The following is a 19,672-nucleotide window of genomic DNA, read 5'->3' as shown; positions in this document are numbered from 1 at the left end:
AAATGATTGATCTCCAACAACTACAACCATCTTCCTTTGTGCTAGGTATCACTCCAGACAGTGGAGTGTTTTCCCCCCGATTCCCTTTGACTCCACTTTTGCTAGGGATCATTAATGCCACACTCATTCAAATGATACCTTAATGTCAAGGGCAGTCACTCTCAGCTCACCTCTTGAGTTCAACTCTTTTGTCCATGCTTGGACTAAGGCTGTAATGAGGTCAGGAGCTGAGTGGCCCTGTCGGAACCCAAACTGGGCGTCAGTGAGCAGGTTATTGCTAAGCAAGTACCATTTGATAGGACTGTTGACAACACTTTCCATCACTTTGCTGATGATCGAGAGTACACTGATGGGGTGGTAATTGCCGGGTTAGATTTGTCCTGCTTTTTGTGTACAGCAGGATATACTTCGGCAGATTTGATAGATGCCAGTGTTGTAGCTGTACTGGAACTGCTTGGCTAGGAGTGCGGCACGTTCTGGAGCACAAGTCTTCAGCACTATTGCTGGAATATTGTCAGGGCCCATAGTCATTGCAGTATCCAGTGCCTTCAGCCATTTCTTAATATCACATGGAGTGAATCGAATTAGCTGAAGACTGGCATCTGTGATGCTGGGGCCCTCAGGAGGAGGCCAAGATGGATCATCCAATCAGCACTTCTGGCTGAAGATTGTAGCAAATGCTTCAGTCCTATCTTTTGCACTGATGTGCTGGGCTCCTCCATCATTGAGGATGGGGATATTTGTGGAACCTCCTCCTCCAGTTAGTTGTTTAATTGTCCACCACCATTCACGACTGGATTTGGCAGGACTGCAGAGCTTAGATCTGATCCATTGATTGTGGAATGGCTTAACTTTATTGTGTGCTGCTTTTGATATTTGGCAGGCAAGTAATCCAGTGTTATAGCTTCACCAGGTTCACACCTCATTTTTGGGTATGTTTAGTGCTACTCCTGGCATGCTCTCCTGCGCTTTTCATTGAACCAGGGTTGATCCCCTGGCTTGATGGTGATGGTAGAGTGGGGGATATGCCAGGCCATGAGGTTGCAGATTGTGTTTTGAGTACAATTCTGCTGCTGCTGATGGCTCACAATGCCTCATGGATGCCCTGTTTTGAGTTGCTAAATCTGTTCGAAATCTATCCCATTTAGCACAGTGGTAGTGCCACACAACATGATGGAGAGTATCCTCAATGTGAAGACAGGACCTCAGTGCAAATCTGGGACGATTCCGCCTAAGTGCGGTAGCAGGCATGAATAAAGATGTTTTACCTGTCGGCCACAATGGCGATGTTCACACAGAATCATTTCCTTCTTGACCCTCCTACCTCACTAATAATGCACAGGGAACACACCAGATCACTGGTGGGGGGCTTGGATTTGCCCACCACTCCGTGACCTCAGTGCTTCCTCCCTCCAAGCAGCATATTTAATGCGTATCAAAGCTCAGCCTACTTCACGTCCACAGACCAGAACTGCTCCGGGTGATGGATGGCCCCAAAAGCAAAGATGACGGCAGCCTCCAAATTTAGTGACGCCTCTCTGGGGCGCCCGCTCAACAGAGTGTAAGGCTGTCATGATGTCCACTACCTCTTTTCTGGCAGCAGGAGGTCCACCAGAGTCACCAATCCAGCCTGGGAGGCAGAGGCAGCGATGGTCAGCACCACCGGAGCACAGAGGTCAGCTATCCAATGCAGGAAGAGGATGAATGCTCTCATCCGCTCCTCATCACTTTCAACTCATGCACTCCCAAACCGGTCACACATCCACAGGGATCTCACACCTCAAGGGACAACACCAGTAACTCTCACACACATCCTCACATCTCCATCAGGCTCACATCCACTGAAGCTCACGTTCTCATCCCATCCGTGGCTCCACTCACCACACAAACATTCCACACAGTGCCATGCGTCCTGCTCACACTGTTTTCATGCAGGAGAAGTTGGCTCACAACAGCATGCATAGGTCCCAGACCGGGGGTGGAGTGGCCCACGTTAGGCCTCTCTCTCACTTTGAGGAGCATGCCATCGCGCTGACTGGTGAGGATGTGGACCATGGCTGCAGCGATGGTTGGGTCAGCGGCAAACACTCATGTGAGGATCCTGCACCACATCATCCCTCTTTCAAAGCAACTGTGAGTACTCTCTCCTACTTTTGATTCTGCTGCCATGCACTAATTATCTCTACTTCAGTTCACAGGGAGCTCTGCCAAGCGACCAACACCCTCAGCCAGCCAGTCCCTCAGCTCCATCCAGGTCCTCACCTCCAGCCAAGAGGACACCTCCTCCATTCAAGAGCTGGAAACAAGCAGCCCTGAAGACCCATCACAGCGCTTACCCACACCCTCCACCAGTGCAGAGATACAAACCCCGGTGAGACCTAGATCTAGAGCAGGCACGGGTTCACAATCTGGTGGTCACCACATGGGCATATGGCCACAGCAGGAGGAGGCAAATTCAGCTGAAGTCTCCAGCCCTCGGAGGACTGCTGGGGAAGAGTCATCTGTGAGGCCCAAGTCAGATGACAAGCCTCTGGATTCGGTCTTCCAACTCATCGTAGAGAGTCAGTGGAAAGCTGGGAACTTCACGCAGAGCTGTTGGAAGCCCTCAACTGAGTGACACGTGAGTCAGAGGAATGCGTCCGCCTGCTCTCTGATGAAGTGGTGCTCAAACATGCGCAAATGGAGGTATCCGTGTTAAGGATGGTGGACGCCATGGAGACCCTGGTCCAGCAGAACGCAGAGGTGCGGGCAGACCACTCCATCGTGGTAGCCGTGAATAAGTTCCTGCAGTAGTAATGAGAGAAGGAAACGGAGCACCTCGATCTCCCTTCAGGTGCTCCTTTCCCTCATGGAGTCAGGCCAAGGCCCTCAAGGCCTCAGCTTTCCAGAGGATGCACACCAAAGTCATCAGGGGCAACAGGGCCAACCACTGAACAGGCTGTCTCCACCCCTGCTGCAATGTCAGGGCTGCACCTGGAAGAAGTGGTAGGCCTGGAAAAGTTAAGAAATTCTCATCACAAGTGGTTTCTCGGGTGAACACACTTAATAATCGCAAAATATATTCACTTTCACTGAATAACGCGTAATGTTGTCTTTCGGCTTCATTGACAGGCTCTGCAAGTCCTCCCGCTGCACCACCCGACCCCCACCACCACCCCCAATTAGCAGTTCAGCTTCACGCAACTGGACCACGAGTGACTCTGGAGGAGAAGGGTCTTTCAGAGCCTCATGCGAGCACTCTCCCATGCATGTGGATTCTTCATCCATCACACCCATCTCACTGTCCTGAGTGTTTTCAAATGCTGCCTGCTGGGGTTCTCTTTCAGTTGTCCATCTGAACTGACCTGCATCTCCGCCCACCCACTGACTGCACTCCCATGCAGTACCTGTTCCTGCCCAACGCGAGGCTCTGCTCACATTCAATTTGATAACCATGGTTGTGATCAAGTATATCATCAGCTCCCCTGTCCTTTCCCCTCCTCCAGTCACCCATGTCCTTTCCCCCATCACTGTCGACACCACCCCCCCCCAACCCCCCACCCCCACCCCCCACCGGCATCACCTTCCCCCCTTTACTCCTTCCTTCACCCTTATTCTCTCCACGCAAACAACTTTGCCCCTCTGAACTCCCTCCTCCCCACCTCAGTCACCTTTCCCCCTCCTCCTGAACTCCTTCGCCCCTCCAAACTCCCTTCTTTACACCTCCCTCCCCCCCTTATACCTACCTCTGCACTTGCTACATTCCATCCTGTTACACCGTCCTCCACCTTCCCAACGTCACCCACCCCCACCACCCCCCTGACACCTTAGTTCTCCCCTCCAAATCTTACACCACCCCACGCTACCCCTTCCTCTGCCCCCCTTCATTGATCATCTGTAACAGCCCATGGCCAAGACCGTGATGTTCTGAAGCATTAACAGAGAGTTCCCACTTCTGTGAGCTGCTTTGCAGCAGAGCCATGTGCATGAGGATCCACCCAGCATCCTCCAAGGTCCTGTAGCTGTAGGGATCCAGCATAATCTTCTCCTTGGATGTCTGTGTTCTGAGCAAGGTCCTAATGGTAAATCCCAATTTCTGCACATCACACTTGTCCAAACATCTGGGCCGGCGTGTTTCTCCGCCGACGTAATGATAAATCAAGCATGGGGGTTGGGGGGGGGGGGTGATTCCGGTTGGGCCTTACTTTGCAACCCATTACTGGGATGCAAGTTGGTTTCATGCTGGCCTCCAGCGAGATTCACGTTCCGCCATGGCAGACACCAGGATCCCGCTGTGCTTAATGCCAGCGTGAAACCAATTTCTGCCCCTCATGCCGAATTGTCCCCTCCCCACCCACCAAGATGCCTGGCATCAACGGGATTGGAAAATTCCACCTTTCGTCTCCACAAGGACTATTACGTTGGTCACTCCCACCAATGCTGTCATCTGCGGCAGGCAAGTTGGTGAGGATGAGATCAACTATGTTTTTCCCTCTTGTTGGTTCCTTCAACACCTGCCATAGACCCAGTCTAACTGCTATGTCCTATAGGACTCCACCAGCTCAGACAGCAGTGCTGCTACCGAGCCACTCTTGGTGACGGACATCGAAATCCCCCACCCCAGAGTACATTCTGTGCCCTAGTCACCCTCGGTGCTTCCTCCAAATGGTGTTCAACATGGAGGCACATTGATTCATCAGCTGAGGGAGGACAGAATGTGGTAATCAGCAGGAGGTTTCCTTGCCCATATTTGACCTGATGTCACGAGGCTTTGTGGGGTCCGGAGTCAATGTTGAGAACTCCCTGGGCAACTCCTCCCAACTGTATACAACAGTGTCACCACCCCTGCTGGGCTTGTGCTGTTGGTGAGACAGGACATACCCAGGGGTGATGGTGGTGGCTGGGACATTGTCTGTAAAGTATGATTCTGTGAGTATGTCTCTGTCAGGCTGTTGTTTAACTAGTCTATGAGACAGCTCTCCCAATTTTGGCACAAGTTCTCAAATGTTACGAGGATCTTGCAGGGTCAACAGGGCTGGTTTTGCCATTGTCATTTCCAGTGCCTAGGTTGATGACAGTTGATCCGTCCAGTTTCATTCCTTTTCGTAGACTTTGTAGCAGTTTGATACAACTGAATGACTTGCTAGATCATTTCAGTGGGCATTTAAGAATCATCCACATTGCTATAAGCACAGTCCCTATAAATAAAATGTAATCCTTTGAGCACAATGCCCCACCCTGTCCTCCTCAAAATTTGGTTCCTGCTTTTGGCTTCTTGTGCATCCTTGCCATTGGCATCCATGACTTCAGTTATCTAAGCCTCCCCCGCAAACTCTCCTGCCTATCCACATCCCCCTTATCCTTAGGACCCTCCTTAAAAGCCACCTTTTCAGCAAGTGTTTGGTCACCCCTTCTGGTATCACCTCCTCGGTTTTAGTCTCCAGTTCTCACTGACTGCACCTTTGTGAAATTCCTGTGGATGTTTTTCTACTTGGAAGGAACTACATATATGCAAATTGTTGTTATTAAATTCAGCCTAGACTGAAAACCCCCATCTCACTATTGTCTGTAAATATGGAATGAACCGAGGCAGCTTCAACATATTTTCTTCTGTTTTATAATTTTAGCCGAAGTCACCTCAAATTTATCTGCTGTTTTGCCATAAACAGTAGAGAAAACATAACAATCCTAGTCCTTGGCATAGTTCATCATTCATCCTCTCCTGACAGCATGATCAAAGCTAGAATCTCACCATTCAGGGTGTGAATTGACATCCGACCCTTCCCTGACACAGTCCATCAGAGTATTGCATATCAGAGTCCATCTTCACTTGTATTCAATAGCAGAAGAAAAGGCCTTTAGGGATTACAACGTGTTGGCTCCCTTCTCAAGGCCAGAGCAGGTAGCTCTTCAGCTGCTTCATCAATGACCTTCCTTCCATCATAAGGTCAGGAGTGGGGATGTTCGCTGATAATTGCACAATGTTCAGCACTATTCGCAACTCCTCAGATACTGAAGCAGTCCATGTCCAAATGCAGCAAGACCTGGACAATATCCAGGCTTGGGCTGACAAGTGGCAAGTAACATTCATGCCACACAAGTGCCAGGCAATGACCATCTCCAACAAGAGAGAATCTAATCATCACCACTTGACATTCAATGGCATTAGCATCGCTGAATCCCCCACTATCAACATCCTGGGGGTTACCATTGACCAGAAACTAACCTGGACTAGCCACATAGATACTGTGGTTACAAAAAGAGGTCAGAGGCTAGAAATCGTATGGCGAGCAATTCACCTCCTGACTCCCCAAAGCCTGTCCACCATCTACAAGGCACAAGTCAGGAGTGTGATGGAATACTCTCCACTTGCCTGGACGAGTCAGCTCCAACAACACTCAAGGAGCTTGACACCATCCAGGACAAAGCAGCCCGTTTGATTGGCACCCCAACCACAACATTCACTCTCTCCACCATTAATGAACAGTGGCAGCAGTGTGAACCATCTACAAGATGCACTGCAGAAACTCACTAAGCCTCCTTAGGCAGCACCTTCCAAACCCACAACTGCTACCATTCAGAAGGACAAGGGCAGCATACAGATGTGAATACCACCACCTGGTAGTTCCCCTCTAAGTCACTCACCATCCTGACTTGGAAATATCTCACCGTTCCTGCACTGTCACTAGGTCAAGATCCTGGAACTCCCTCCTTAACAGCGCTTTGAGCGTACCTACATCACAGGGACGGCAGCAGTTCAAGATGGCAGCTCACCACCACCTTCTCAAAGGCAATTAGGGATGGGCAATAAATGCTGGCCCAGCCAGCAAAGCCCACATCCCATGAATGAACAAGAAAAATTTGTGCCTCTAGGCAGACAGAAGACTACCCAGCCTACAAACACCCACCCACCTAGACACAGAGAGGTTGCTTCCCCTGTCTGGGAAATCTAAAACACAGGAGGCATGGTCTCAGGATACAGGGACAATTATTTAGGACAGAGATGATGAGAAATTTTGTGAAAAGTCGTGAACCTTTGGAATTCTCTAGTCCAGATGGTTGTAGATGCTCCATCATTTAATGTATTTAAAGTGAGATAGACAAATATTTGGCCTCTCAGGGAATCAGGGGGTATGGGGAGAGGATAGAAGAGTGGAGTTAAGGCCAATAATCAGCCTTGATCATATTAACTGGTGGAGCAGGCTCCAGGGGCTGTATGGTTTACTCCTGTTCCTACTTCTTATGTTCTTATGTTCATACCAGTGCCCTCTCCCAACCTGGACTTGCGCACCCACACACACATGCATACAGGTTCACATTATTGATTGTGACAACAAATGTCAGGAATATACACCTTTGCCCTCGTGCTGTAAGCTTGCCAGTTTGTTCCTGGATCTGGAAGAATATTCAAGGCCATATTACAGATACCAGTTGCCATGTCTTGTTTGCCAAGGAAATGAAAAACTTTGGCAAGCAGATTCAGGATGAACGGATCCGTTTTTGCTGTTTCAATAGCCTAGAAAATAAATAGGAGAAAAGAATATTAAATTTGTACTATTTAAGAGCTCTTAAATAGTTGCTTTCCATTTGTCTTTAACTTGAAAGATCATGGAAAACCAACAAAGTCAGATATCAAGTTTCCTAGAATAGCAGAAGAAAACAACACATGAACGAATAAAAAAAAACAATTAAGTGCTTTTTGAATTATACTGTTGTAATGTAGGAGACACAGCAGCCAATTTGTGCACAGCAAGCTCCCACAAACAACAATGTGATAATGACAAGATAATCTATTTTTTGTCATTTTGATTGAGGGATAAATATTAACCAGGACACTGGGGATAACTCTCCTGCTCTTCTTCAAAATAGTGTAATGAAATCTTTCCCATCCACCTGAGAGGGCAGGTGAGTCCTTGGTTTAACATCTCATCGAAAAAAATGGCACCTCCAACAGCGCAGCACTCCCTAAGTACTGCACAGGGATGACAGACTAGATTTTTGTGCTCAAGTCCTACAGTATGACTTGAACCCACAATCTTCTGAATTGGAGGCAAGAGTGCCACAAACTGACCCACAGCTGAAACTTAAGTGCTGCAACTTGAAAATAAAAAAGGGATATATCTATATTTTATATGTTGTAAAGCCAACATTCTGCCATTTCTATAGGTGGCATCTCAACAGCATTTTCCCATTCTAAAGTTACCTTTCACATTAGGATACCTGTAAGTGCATATTACTACCCACTAGATGGTGTTTCATAAACTTCAGAGATTGCAGAACACCCTTGCCTACAACATCACCTAAACATTCAGAGATAAATTTGCTTTCTCTTGAATTTGATAGGAAACATCATGGCCAGAATTTTTCGCTCATTCAGGCTGACGCACTACCTAACCGAACGAGTGTAAAATGACGCCTGATATTTTGGTTGGTGGATGCACGCGGCAGTCAGCAGCATGCCCCAAAATTAAATGGCCTATTAAGACCATTAAAGTAATAATTAAGTTCAATTTTTCGCTGCCCATCCAACCTGACAGTTGGCGGGCAGGCAAAAAGGCCAAAGCGGCCTTTGGATTTTTTTTTTTGGAAACCTCAGCCACAGGCGGGATGAGGTTTCTAACAGCAAATAAAAATTAAATAAAAAGGTTAAAATTTCATTTTTTTTTAACCATTTCAAAATTATTCGGTCAGATTTTGCCGTCGTCGGGCGAGCTTGGCGGGGGTGGGCAGGCGGGAGCAGTCGGGTAGACGACTGCCGCCCACGATCGGGCCTCAACCGCGATTTCACGCTAGCGGGCCAATTAAGGCCCATCCAGCGTGAAATGTGCGCTGCAGCGCTCGGCACCAACTGTGTGTGTGTGTGTGTGTGTGTGTGGGTGGGGGTGGGGGGGATGGGCAGCAGGCCGAGCGCGCAAGTTTGCGCTTGCAAGCAGGTGCACTCAGGAGCAGCTCCCTGAGGCACAGAGCTGCCTCAGGGAGCCGAAGATTTTGAAAATTAAAAATAAAGAATTTTGAAATGGCAAAAAACATGTCCCCTCATGACACTGTCACATGAGCAGGGACATGTTGTGAATGAAATTAAAACATTTTCATTGCTGTTGGAAACCTCACCCCACCCGTGGATGTGGTTTCCTAAAAAAAACCCCCAGCTCTGTGCCTCAGGGAGCTTTTCGTGACCCGCTTGCATGCACAAACTTGCATGCTCGGCCTGCTGCCTGCTGCCCATCCCCACACACACACACACACACACACACACACACACACACACACAGTCGGTGCCGAGCGCTGCAGCACACGTTTCACGCTGGACGGGCCTTAATTGGCCCACTGGCGCAAAATCACGGTTGAGGCCCGATCGTGGGCGGCAGTCGTCTTCCTGACCCCTCCCACCCGCTCCCGCCAAGCTCGCCCAACAAGGGCAAAATCTGACCAAATAATTTTGAAATGGTAAAAAAAAAGAAATTTTAACATTTTAATTTTTAAGGGTGAACTTGCATGCTCGCCCTCCTCCCTCTCCACCACCTCCCCACCCCCCCCGCCTCAACCCTCCCCCCCACAGGCCGCACAGGTCGCTTCAGCGCGCGTTTCACGCTGGGTGGGCCTTAATTATCCCGCCAGTGTGAAATCGCAGTTGCGGCCCGATCGCGGGCGGCTTCCCAGCCGCTCCTGCTCTCTCCCTGCAAAGCCTGCCCGACGAGGGCAAAATCCTGGCCCACAGAAAGAAAGAAGAAAGTCACGAAAGAGATACACAATTATAAAAAGCTTAAGGTACTCTTAAAGCTGTTGATTTGTCACTGCTTATCCAGCATCCAGCACAGGATGAGCAGAAATTTCTTACAGCTAAATATTGGGAAAACCAGAGCCATTGTCTTTGATGCCCTCCACAAATTCCATTCCTTACCATTTAGATCTTTTAGAAATTTAGCCACCAAGTGGCAAAACCACTTCAGTATGGCTGTGCTAAAAATAAATATGAGGCAACAAACAAACAGGGAATAGGGAGATTTTCTCCTGTTTACATTGGGCTGGTGTGGGCAGAAACTCAGATAAGGAACCATTCCGCCAGCTCCCTGAAGATTTACTAGCTCATATCGATCTTCTGGCTTTTGCTGGACACCAGAAGCACCCACTCACTTTCCTTCATTATCACCACAACGATGCTGCACATAAGGAATGCCTTTGAAAGAGCTCTTCAAAAGAACTATCCAATTAGTCCTATTCCCCTGCTCTTTCCCCATAACCCTTATTATTGAATCTGCTTCCATCACCCTTTCAGGTCGAACATTGCAGATTAGAACAACTCAATGCTAATTGATTAGTTAATTAAACACAATTTGCTTTTTGCAAATCCTAGCTGACTTTCAAATATTAACCTAAATATCAATTATTATCCCCAGCTGACTTTAGTTTGCTGGATTCTTCCCTTCTATAAACAGGGGTGTAACATTTGCAATGTTTGGTCCTCTACTGCACTATGAGCCTGACATTTGACATAAGCCTCCTTTTTCTGTTTCGTTTTAATCTATTTAGTCATCCAAGGACTAAAGGATGCTCTTCCTTTTATCACTCATTGGAATGTGAATAGTCTATACTCGAACCATTTCCCCTTTGAAGGTCTCTCATCATTTTTCTTGTGAGACTTTGATTCCACTCCACCTGGGACAGATCCCTTTTCAACTCAATAGAACCCTTTTCACAAATGTATTGAATTTAAAGGATTGGCTTAACATCCTGGAAAAACAATTTTATTTACCAATGTATTTTAGTTCTATGTTATGAGGCACAACACTTCTGCTGTTAAATCCAGCTAAATCACCAGTGTCACTATTTAAAGAAAAATAAAGGGAGAAAAAAATATGAAAAACAATATTTTAAATTAATGATATCAAAGATTCTTTGGAATTGTTTGATTTTTAAAAGGAGAATCCTTTCATGATTCTATAGTAAGAAAATATTTCTAAAACATTATAGCACAGAAAAACATTGAGCTGAATCACTGCAAGCTTTTCTGTTCACAAACCAAAAAGCATCTTAAAAGTTGTCAATACTCCTTTAAACAGGGGGTAACAAACCTGGATATCTCTCTTCACAGCCATATCATATAAGTAATATTATGGGCACCATACCCGAGGTGGTAACCCACATTAATTCACCTACCTGATTGTTCTCTAACTAGATTTAGCAACACCTCTTCCTTTGCAGGTATATGAATGGACTGCTTGGGGAAAAAGTCCTGCCTATATTTTATAAATTGTATTCCCTTTTCCCTGTTTACTCCCTCCCTTTTCCAATCAGTAAATTGGTTATTAAAATCTCCTAGAACAATAAGATGTTATTATTCCCGTCCCTGGTTAAAACCAAATAACAAGACTTCACCTGTCCATAACAGTCGAGTGGATCAGTCCCAGAGTAGCCGCAATCATGAACTGCCATTGGGGTATCGGGGAATGAGTTTGTCCTCTCCAGCATCATTCCCAAATAACACCAAGCAAGAGCTGCGAAACAGAGAACAAAATGAACACACAGCTAATGCCCAGTGGCTGTTGATGAAGTTGCAGTAGAAAGCAGTTCTCAGATTTTACAAATGTTGCTACACAGTCCACAGTAATGTACACAGTAATTACAAATAGTAATACATTAGTTTTTTTTTTTACAGTTTTGTTATGCATATTGCAGTATCTAAATACAGTTACACTTGGGCTCATACTTTGTCCTCAAAATAATAACAGGGTAATAGTGCACTGTTATTTAAGTGCAAATGTTAGAGCAACTTTAGTCAAGAGATGTGAGATTAAACATGGAAATCTAAAAATTGCAAACTGATGCACCCCTCTTCCATTAACTTTCTGAAAATGGCATTTCAGTGTCTGTGTCACCACTGATATACAGTGAACATCACGAAGTTCTTTCTTTATGCATTAGGCACAACAAAACTCACCACAGAAAATTAACCATTGCCCACTGCCGTACAAGAGTTAACTGCTGCCAATCAACATCTCTGGTTATGAAAATCAACAATGCTATGATAGGTCCTGGATGAGGTCAAGACTTTGACTGTGTTCCCTGCTTCTTTGAGAGCAATTAACTCTTACCTAGATACCCCAATTCTTATGGATGGTGGTGGTGTAGTGGTATTGTCACTAGACTAGTAATCTAAAGACCCAGCATAATGTTCTAGGGACCCAGGTGCAAATCCTGCCAAGACAGATAGCAGAATTTGAATTCAATAAAAATCTGGAATTAAAAGTCTACAATGATTGCTATAAAAACCCAGCTGGCTCACTAATGTAGTTTAGGAAAGAAAATCTGCCATCTTTACCTGGTCTGGCCTACATGCACTATTTGGCTGCTTAATGATGTTTAACTTTCTATCCCATCATTTCAGTCATCAATAAATTTACAGTGGCAGGGCATCTAATAGGTCTGTCATTGGTTAGAATGTTCCAGCTGCCAAGTTGCTGAAAGTGTGAGCTGATTATGTCACAAAGGGGGAAACTGGGCATCGAGGACTTGACTGAACACAGAGCTTATAAATCCTCAAAAGTAACTTCCCCTTCTCCTAGAAAAGCACTGGCATCAAACACAAACATTTTTGCACTTTAGTAGTACAGACTCAAGAAACCTTTTCGCAGTTTTTTAAAATTAGTTTTGAAGGAACAATTTACTTTCCCCACTAATTCTTTTGTTGACTGCTGAGATGTGGGAATCAGTCTCCAACGTCTCTGCAAAGATAGGAAATTAAAAGTCCAGTCTTTTGTATTTTCCATATCTTCCTTTCAAGTGTCCCTGTTTGAAGTAGGCCTTGACACCTCTTCAGGTGCGCTATTCCATGTTCTCTCAGGACAGGTCTGTCAGTATAATCCACATAGGAGTTTTCCAGAAAGTGGTCACTTTACATTATCAGCTATCTTTTGATCAGTCTTTACTTAAACTTCTCTTAAAAACACTGGTCTTCCTTAACAAAAAGTTCAATATCCCCGTATATAGTTGGTAGCTGCAGTCCGCTGTCATGACAACAAATAGAAATGTGGAATCTCATTCCTTCAGGTTTTAATTATTGGAGATTTTAAAAATATAAATGTTTTCCATGTCTATTTTCACTCTCTCTCTCTTAATCCAATCTTTCTTTCCCTCACTTTATTTCCTTTACTCTATTTGATTTGACATTGAATTCACCCATTGTAATTTTGCATTTCTTTCTCTGTCTTGGTGCTGCTATTTTCAATCGGTTCGGTTATTGAGATACACAGTTGCTTGCACTGTTCAGTCAAGTCCTTGATGCCCAGTTTCCCCCTTTGTGACATAATCAGCTCACACTTTCAGCAACTTGGCAGCTGGAACATTCTAACCAATGACAGACCTAGTAGATGCCCTGCCACTGTAAATTTATTGATGGGATAGAAAGTTAAACATCCAAATTTGTTGATGACACAAAGATAGGCAGCATTGTATGCATTGTAAATGGAAGCATAAAATTACAAAGAGATATTGATAGGTTAAGTAAATGGGCGAAACCATCTCAAATGGCAGTGTAGGCAAACTATGGCAAAGTGGGCAAATGAGGTCATCTACTTTGGACCTAAAAAGGATAGAACAGGGTACTCTCTGAATGGCAAAAAGATAGAAATAGTGTCAATTCAAAGCAATGTTCTCTCTGAGCTGTGCTGTAACTCAAAAATCCCCGTACAAGCCCAGCACAAGTCCGCTCCTTTAAATTACTGTGTGTGCATGGCCGCGCAAAAATGTTTAAATGTGCTCTTAAGTAAATCGCCCAAGCCCTTGAAAAAATAAAATGAGAAAGAACGTTGGTCCAAAGGGACCCTTAGGGGTCCAGATACATAGATCATTAAAATGTCATGAACAGGCACAGTAAATAAGCAAAAAGGCTAACAGAATGCTGGTCTTTATATCTAGAGGATTGGAATACATGGGGTAGAAGTCATGCTTCATTTATACAAAGCCCTGGTTAGATCACACCTGGAGTACTGTGAACAGTTCTGGACACCACACCTTTGGAACGATACACTGGCCTTGGAGGGAGCGCAGCATAGGTTTACTGGAATGATATCCGGACTCCAAGGGCCAAGTAATGAAGAGAGTTTACACAAACTCAGGTTGTATTCACTATAATTTAGAAGGTTCAGGGGTGATTTGATCAAAGATTAAGACAGTTAGAACAGATAGTGAGAATTTATTTCCATTGGTTGGGGAGTCTAGGGCTGGGGGCATCATCTAAAAATTAAGGACAGATATTTCAGGAGTAAATTAGGAAACACTTTACACGGAAAACATAGTAGAAGCTTGGAACACTTTTCTTCAAGTGGCAACAGACACTAGGTTGATTGTTAATATTAAAAGTAGGATTGATAAATATTTGTTAACCAAAGGTATTAAAGACATGGGACAAAGGCGGGTATATGGAGTTAGATCACAGATCAGCCATTGAATGGTGCAACATGCTGTAGGGGTTAAATGGGCCACTTCTGTTCCTCTCTTTCTTCAGGTACCACGTCCTTAGAGGGCATTGGTGACCTAGGACACCCACGTTAATCTTACTCTGCAGGAGTGGATCATCTTCGTTGGTGGTACATTCATTCAGTTTGCAAGGCTCTTTAGAAAGATAGTTCTTTGTCTATCTTGATCTCTTTTATCATCAATCTATCCCATTAGCATCAGACTTTCTAAATCATGATTTCTTATTGCATGCCCAAGAAATTCCAACTGTCTCTCCCTGATCTTGATCAGCAGAGTTCTTTTGGTGTCAGATTTTACCAGCACCTCTTCATTGGTAGTGTGACTTGTCCAAGATATCGTCATTAGTTGCCTCAAAAACCACAACTCAGCAATTTCAATTCCTCTCTGCATTGCGTCATTGATCGTCCAACACTCGCTTCCATATGTCAAAATAGTCACTAAAAGTCATATTCCACCACCAAACATCTCTTGGTCTAATTAATTACAGATGATCAATGCAACACAGAAAAATGCAAGCTAGCAGGAATAATATTTAAAGTGCTTCACAACACCAATGTTTTGTGCTGTTTTCTCAAACATATCAAAAGCAATAATAACCCAGAAAAGCTACGTCTATACAGATGCAATAAGGGATTGATCTGATCCTCCATTTATATTTCTGACAATTAAAGAGAGAGGTTTACCACCCCTTATACTACCTCTATATTGAGCACTGTCAGACTTGAGAACCTCCCGCAGTAACTGCAATGATCTGTTGAAAAATAACAGGCGCTTACAAGCAGAGGGATCCTTGTTCATTAATATTCCATCCAGTCTAACAGAGGAAAAGGGAAAAAAGGGACGAGTTAACTCCTTCAGTCTTGGATGAAATAAAACAACAATCATCTCAAAAGAAAACTAGCTCAGGATCCACCAGGAATAGGCAGCAATGGGAATGGAGAGATGCCAGGGCAGAGAGAAAACATTTGATGTTTTCCTTGCTCAGAATTTTTACAATGATTTAAAAACTTCTTGTCTTGTACTCTTCAAGACACTCCCCAAGAATACCAACATAAACGGAAAACAACAATTTATACTTCCCCTTATTTTGGTATTCTTGTAAAATGTCTTGATGAGTGCAAGACAAAAAGCTTTGACATGTCTCTTTTTTCAGCAATACTCAAGTTCTGTACTATCAAATGACTGTTTGATTTTAGAAACATTAATGTGATGATTATGAACATAAAAACCATACAAGGTTCATTTAATGTCCTGCTGCTTTAAGTTAGAATATCAGTATTGCCTCGTTGCAATTTAAACTTTTTGAACTGTTGGGCCTGCAAGAATCACTCAACTGAGCCAATTTTGAACAATCCAACATGCCAATTACTGCCATACATGCAAACAATTCACAGTAATGTTGTCAACAACAGCAGCAGTTATATGCCTTTAAAACCTGTACTAAAGATAAAGAAATGCTGCAAGACGCTTTAGTAACAGGACACAGATGCTCAACCAGAGAGAAATTAAATAGGGTGGTTGAAAGTTTACTGAAGAGATGGATTTTGAGAAGGTTTACAAAGGAGAGGCAGAGAGATTCAGTAAAGCATATTCCATAAAGTGAGATTGAGGTATGGATAGCTGAAGGGCAGCAAATTTTCTTCCCTAAAGAACATTAGTGAACCTGATGGGTGAAGATTCTTCTACCAATGGTGAAGCAAAGCAAAAGGAGGATACATAGAAGGCTGGAGTCAGAGGAACAACTGTTCAGGAGAAAATATAGGGCTGGAGGAGTTTGTTGAGGTAGGGTAGAGTTAGGCTGTGGAGGAATTTGGCAGTGAGGACAAGGATTTTAAATTTAATTGTTTGCAGGGCAAAGTGTGACAATGTAAGTCAACAAGGATGTGGGTTTAATGTTCTTGAGTTGCTTCTATGCACAGTCAGGTAGAGAAAGAGCCCTCCTCTGTTGACTTTTCCCCACCCTGCTGACAAGTCAGCCAGTCCAGTGCAAGATTGGCAGCTACAATTTACTAGGGAAGTGGTGTAGTGGTATTGTCACTAGATAAGGAAACCCAGGGTAATGCTCTGGGGACCCAGGTTCAAATCCCACCATAGCACAGACAAGTAATTCTAATGATAATCATTTAAAAAACAAGACTGTTGGAAAAGCCCATCTGGTTCACCAATGGAACTTTAGGGAAGGAAATCTGCTGTCCTTATCTGATCTACATATGTGCAATAATATTATGGTTCTCTTCAAGTGAGATATGCTGATTGATCTAGTGCAGATATTGCAACAGGTACTCTTACCTAATAAACATGGTAGCCATTGTGAAATACCAACTTCTTTTTTCTTCTGAAGTTACCTACAATAAAAATACAATCATAGAAAATTACAGTGCAGAAGGAGGCCAGTCGGCTTGTGGTAACCATGCTGAAATACATGCTTTCAAGCTGGAAACTCAGCAAAGTAGATTATCATTTTTAAATATGTGCATAATTTATCTTTATAATGTTGGTTATGCCTAAAGTAAACAACTTAATGGCCATTCCTTCTAGTTCTCTGGGGCTACTCAAACACACCACCTTCTGGCGATTAATACAGTAGCATTGATAGAAACTTGGGGCCAAGTAATCATTCTTTGTCTTGTGTGAGACATAGGAATGAATTTCCTCTAAATCACAAAATCATGTAGCACAGACTCATTCGAATTTCCTCTAAATCACAAAATCATGTAGCATTCGACTCATCGTGCCACTTCCCTGTTCTTTCCCTATTGACCTCCAAATTGTTCCTATTCAAGTTTCTATTCGATACCCAATTCCCATTGGAAAGTTTCCAGCTCGCCATCAAATCTGAAGGACTATCCCAATTTTGTTGATTTGGTTTTCATTTAAAAGATTATCAAATCTGAAGGACCACCTCTCCTTTTAAATATGCATTTAATTATTATCGAATATTATTCTGTATCAAATAGAAGCAATGAAGGATTTGCCTCAATGCACTTAACGCTGCACCTTAAAAACATTTAAACTCAGTTGGAAGATGTGAAACAACTTGTTCATAAAAAAAATGGGGAAAATCATTCACCAATCCTTCGAATGGCCATTGCGTCTGTCAATGGCCACGTGCTGTGAGGCGAGATGGTGGTTAAAGTGGTAATGTCAGTGGAGAGTAAGACAAAACCCCAAGTTAATGCTCTGGGAGCCCAAATCCCATGGCAGCTAGTGGACTTTTAAAATCAATTAACGAAATCTGGAATTGTAAGCTGCTCTCAGTAATGGTGAGCAGGAAACTATAATCGATTGTTGTAAAAAAAAATCAGAACACCTTTGCCTCACCCTGTTCTTGGCATAAAGCAAAGCTTTGTCGTAGAGCCCAATGGCTGTGCTCAGCTTCTTGGCATGATCCTCCTCGCTCTGCAGCCCCACGTCGAAGGCGCTGGCGTAAGCCTGTTCAGCAAGGCACCTGGCTGCATGGAGCGGCCGCAGCGACTCGTCCTCCTCCCCCTGCTTCAAGCCCATCAGCTGGGACAGCCGCTCCACGCACTCAGCCGCCTGTGCCTCCTTCTGCAGCCGGTCGTACACGTAACCCAGGTTGGCCCAGGCGTTCAGGTTGCCCGGCTCCTCCTGGCAGACGCTGGAGAAGATCTCTTCGGCTGCCTGATATTCGTCCAGGTAGAAGGCAAAGACGCCCAGCAGATTGCGCACGGCGAAGCGCTGAGCGCCCTCCTCCGCCTCCAGCTGCAGGCTGTCCCGCTTCAGCTTCGCGTCTCTCCGCCGCAGCCTCTCGGGTTGTAAAGGCTCCAAGTTTAAATTCAATTCCAGATGAAAGTGCCCGGGGATGTAATCCATCTCCTGAATAATCTCCTCGATTTCCCGATCTGGGTCTTCCCCCATCTTTCATTGAAGGAGAAAATCGCTTGACTTTTGAACCACATTCATAAAAAAGTTCATCTCCTGTGTGACTCCTGCCACTTCTGCCTATCCGGTGTGGGAAGGGTTTGATGTGGGTGGAACTGAAAGCAGTGAAACTCTTCCTACTTATTCGATGGCTCTTTTCATTGCAGCTTTCGGTATAAGGGGTACAATACTGCAGATGCTGGAAATCTGAAATAAAAAACAGAAAACGCTGGAAATACTCAGTAGATCTGACAGTATCTGTGAACAGAGAAACAGATAAAAGCAAAAAAACTGCGGATGCTGGAAATCCAAAATAAAAACAAAAATACCTGGAAAAAAACTCAGCAGGTCTGGCAGCATCTGCGGAGAGGAACACAGTTAACGTTTCGAGTCCAAATGACACTACAACAGAACTAAGTAAAAATAGGAAAGGTGAAATATAAGCTGTTTTGGGGGGTGGGACAAGTAGAGCTGGATAGAGGGCCAGTGATAGATGGAGATAACCAAAAGATATCACAGACAAAAGGACAAAGAGGTGTTGAAGGTGGTGATATTATCTAAGGAACAGAGAAACAGAGTTATGTTTCCGGTCAGATTTGGAAAAAGTCAAAAGATGAAACAGGTTTTAAACAAGTACAGACAACTTAAGACAGAGGTAAGGAGGAATTTGCTCACTCAGAGGGTCATTAGACTTTGGAATTCTCTACCCCAGAGGCCAGTGGAGGCTGGGTCATTGAATGTATTCAAAGCTGAGTTAGATTTTTGATTGACAAGGAAGTGGAAGGTTATGGGGTCAGGCAGGAAAGTGGAGTTAAGGCCACAATCAGATCAACCATGACCTTATTGAATGGCAGAGCAGATTCAAGGGCCAAATGGCCTACTCCTGCTTCTATCTTTTATGTTCATATGTAATTCTTGTCATCCAAGAAAACTTAAAACTATGTGCTTTCCTCAGATATGGCACACACTCAATAATCGAAAGCGATCTTGGTATCTGCCTCATTATGATCCACAGTCACATAAGAAATTTTGATATTGGTCATATTCCTACATTACAACTGTAACTACATTTCAAAAGTACTTCACTGATTGTAAAGCACTCTGGGATGTCCAGGGGTACAGAAAAGTGCTATATAAATGCATCATTTTTTCTTTGATATCTTCATTATTGCACTGACAGGTTTTAATTCCCTTCAAGGCTCGTGTTAATCACTTCATTTTGTTTAATTATTTTCTAGCTTTGACCTAAAAAGACAGATCAAAAGCTCTGAACCATGAGGATCAGTTGAAGGTGAAGCAGCATTCTCTCAAGCTGATGAAGTGATGATGCTCACTG

The 19,672-nt window shown here is 44.3% G+C and overlaps 1 protein-coding gene across 3 annotated transcripts in view; it reads right to left on the bottom strand.

Moving 5' to 3' along the window:
- ttc22 (tetratricopeptide repeat domain 22) overlaps positions 1 to 18,403 on the bottom strand; it is a 90,611-nt gene extending 72,208 nt beyond the window's left edge. For all 3 annotated transcript variants that reach the window (XM_041208290.1, XM_041208291.1, XM_041208289.1), the window contains exons 1-5: positions 17,776 to 18,403; positions 16,744 to 16,799; positions 15,153 to 15,268; positions 11,356 to 11,474; positions 7,334 to 7,495 (exon numbers count right to left, since the gene is read on the bottom strand). In XM_041208290.1, the coding sequence (XP_041064224.1) occupies positions 7,334 to 7,495; positions 11,356 to 11,474; positions 15,153 to 15,268; positions 16,744 to 16,799; positions 17,776 to 18,333 (1,011 nt within the window). In that variant the 5' untranslated portion in view covers positions 18,334 to 18,403. The remainder of the gene's footprint in view (positions 1 to 7,333; positions 7,496 to 11,355; positions 11,475 to 15,152; positions 15,269 to 16,743; positions 16,800 to 17,775) is intronic.
- Positions 18,404 to 19,672: the final 1,269 nt, after the last annotated feature.

Source organism: Carcharodon carcharias, chromosome 16 (genome assembly GCF_017639515.1).
Source record: "Carcharodon carcharias isolate sCarCar2 chromosome 16, sCarCar2.pri, whole genome shotgun sequence".
NCBI lineage: Eukaryota > Metazoa > Chordata > Chondrichthyes > Lamniformes > Lamnidae > Carcharodon > Carcharodon carcharias.
This window is presented reverse-complemented; position numbering and strand designations above follow the sequence as displayed.